Below are 1577 nucleotides of genomic sequence, written 5' to 3'. Positions count from 1 at the left end.
TGCCCGCCCCCCCCCCCCCCCCCCCAGATCTTTGACGACTATTTCCTCCTCTGCCACCGGGCCGTGGCGAAGCGGTCGCTCTCCCCCCACAGATCCTGGCACAGCTCCTTGAGCAGGGAGCCCGAGGTGAGTGCGTTCGGGTTAGACCAAGGGGGGCTTGGTCCGCTCTTGCCAGCCATGGCGGTGGGAGCGGCTTCCGGTCCCTGTGCCTGGGAGGGGAGGTGCTCGTGCTCCTGGCCTCTGTGCTCTTGGCTTCAGGCCCTGCCCAGTTTCTGTCTGGGGCATCCAAAATGGGCAACGTGCCTCCCTGGACATCGATGAGGGGCTTGGTTGGGTTGGGTTGGAAGCAGTGGGGCAGGGGATGCATGGGGCTGTCTTGGGGGCCAGGGAAGGAAGCCCTGAGGAGGAGGAGCAGCAGCAGCTGCCAAGCTGTGGTCCAGCTCCTCTCCCGACGGGCAGTGGCCATTGGCCAGCCTCCCTCCCCCTTCCTCCTGCACGGGGGGGGGGGCTCCAGCCCAGGGCTGCTGGGAAAGTCCAAGAGGGAGGAGGGCCCAAGCGGCCCAGGAGGGGCAGGGACCCCGCCAGTCCTCAGTCTGCTGAGCCGAGCAGGAGTGGGTTGGTGCAGACAGGCGTGCCGGGCAGCTCTCGTGGGTACCGCCTCTTCTGGTCCAAGGTACCGGAGGATCCATTGAACCCTGAGAATAAGTTGCTTTCCACATCTCCAGCTCCCCTGTGTGTGTGTGTGTGTGTGTGTGTGTGTGTGTGTGTGAAGGGGAGGGTACAGCAAAAATGGCGACTGTTGGCAGTCCTCGAAGGTGGGGGGCAGGCAAGGGGAATATGTCGGCCAGTCTGGAGGTCTCAAAGATGAAGGCCGGCGTCCGTACGTGTTCCGCACGCTCTGTTTATTCCCATGTGGCTTGACATGCTGAAATGGGGAAACGGCAAAGCTGCATGTGATCGGGTCCCCCTGCCATTCGCCCCTGGGCTGTGGCTGCCGTGGAGGCGTCTGGGGCCTCTGTTCGCTTGCCCTGGAGTCTGCGGAGACGCTTCTGGGCCTGGTGCCCAGAAGGAGGAGGGGCTGCGAGACCCTACATTCCTCTCTGGATAGCAGAGCTGGGTTGGGAGTACCCAGCTGGCCTCCTGGGCAGTGCCACCCAGGCCGCAGTGCCAGGAAAGCTCTGTGCACCCATAAGGCTGGTGTGACTGAAAGGGTTTGGAGAGGCTGCCCGTCCTCCCGTAAAAACCTTCTCTCCCCCCGCGCCCCCCCGTTGCCTCAGGTACACTGGCTGGAGCAGCAGGTGGCAAAGAGACGGAAGAAAAGAGACCTCTCCCTGGAGCCGACGGACCCCAAGTACCCCCAGCAGTGGTACCTGGTGAGTGAGGGTGGGCCGCGCGGGTTCCCAGGGCAGGGCCGTCAGGGACCGTTCTTCGCGGTCTGTTCTGGGTGACCCCGCCCAGGACTGTCATCCTGAAGCGAGGGCGGGGGGCTCCTGGGGGCATGGCGAGGGGCAGCAGTGCCCTGGGACGATGATGTGAGCTGTGGCTGCCCCCCCGCCCCCCCTGCAGAGGTCCGGACT

General features: G+C 64.9%; 1 protein-coding gene across 1 annotated transcript in view; it reads left to right on the top strand.

The window, feature by feature from the left end:
* Positions 1-1577, top strand: part of FURIN (furin (paired basic amino acid cleaving enzyme)) — a 15436-nt gene that overhangs the window by 6232 nt on the left and 7627 nt on the right. The window contains exons 2-3 of the mRNA XM_015410389.1: positions 28-126; positions 1278-1373. Coding sequence (XP_015265875.1) covers positions 28-126; positions 1278-1373 — 195 coding nt within the window. The remainder of the gene's footprint in view (positions 1-27; positions 127-1277; positions 1374-1577) is intronic.

The sequence above is a fragment of the Gekko japonicus genome, unplaced genomic scaffold, assembly GCF_001447785.1.
Source record: "Gekko japonicus isolate JY-2015 unplaced genomic scaffold, Gekko_japonicus_V1.1 scaffold1830, whole genome shotgun sequence".
Taxonomy (NCBI): Eukaryota; Metazoa; Chordata; class Lepidosauria; order Squamata; family Gekkonidae; genus Gekko; species Gekko japonicus.
The sequence above is the reverse complement of the archived record's forward strand: the minus strand, read 5'-3'. Positions and strand labels throughout refer to the sequence as shown.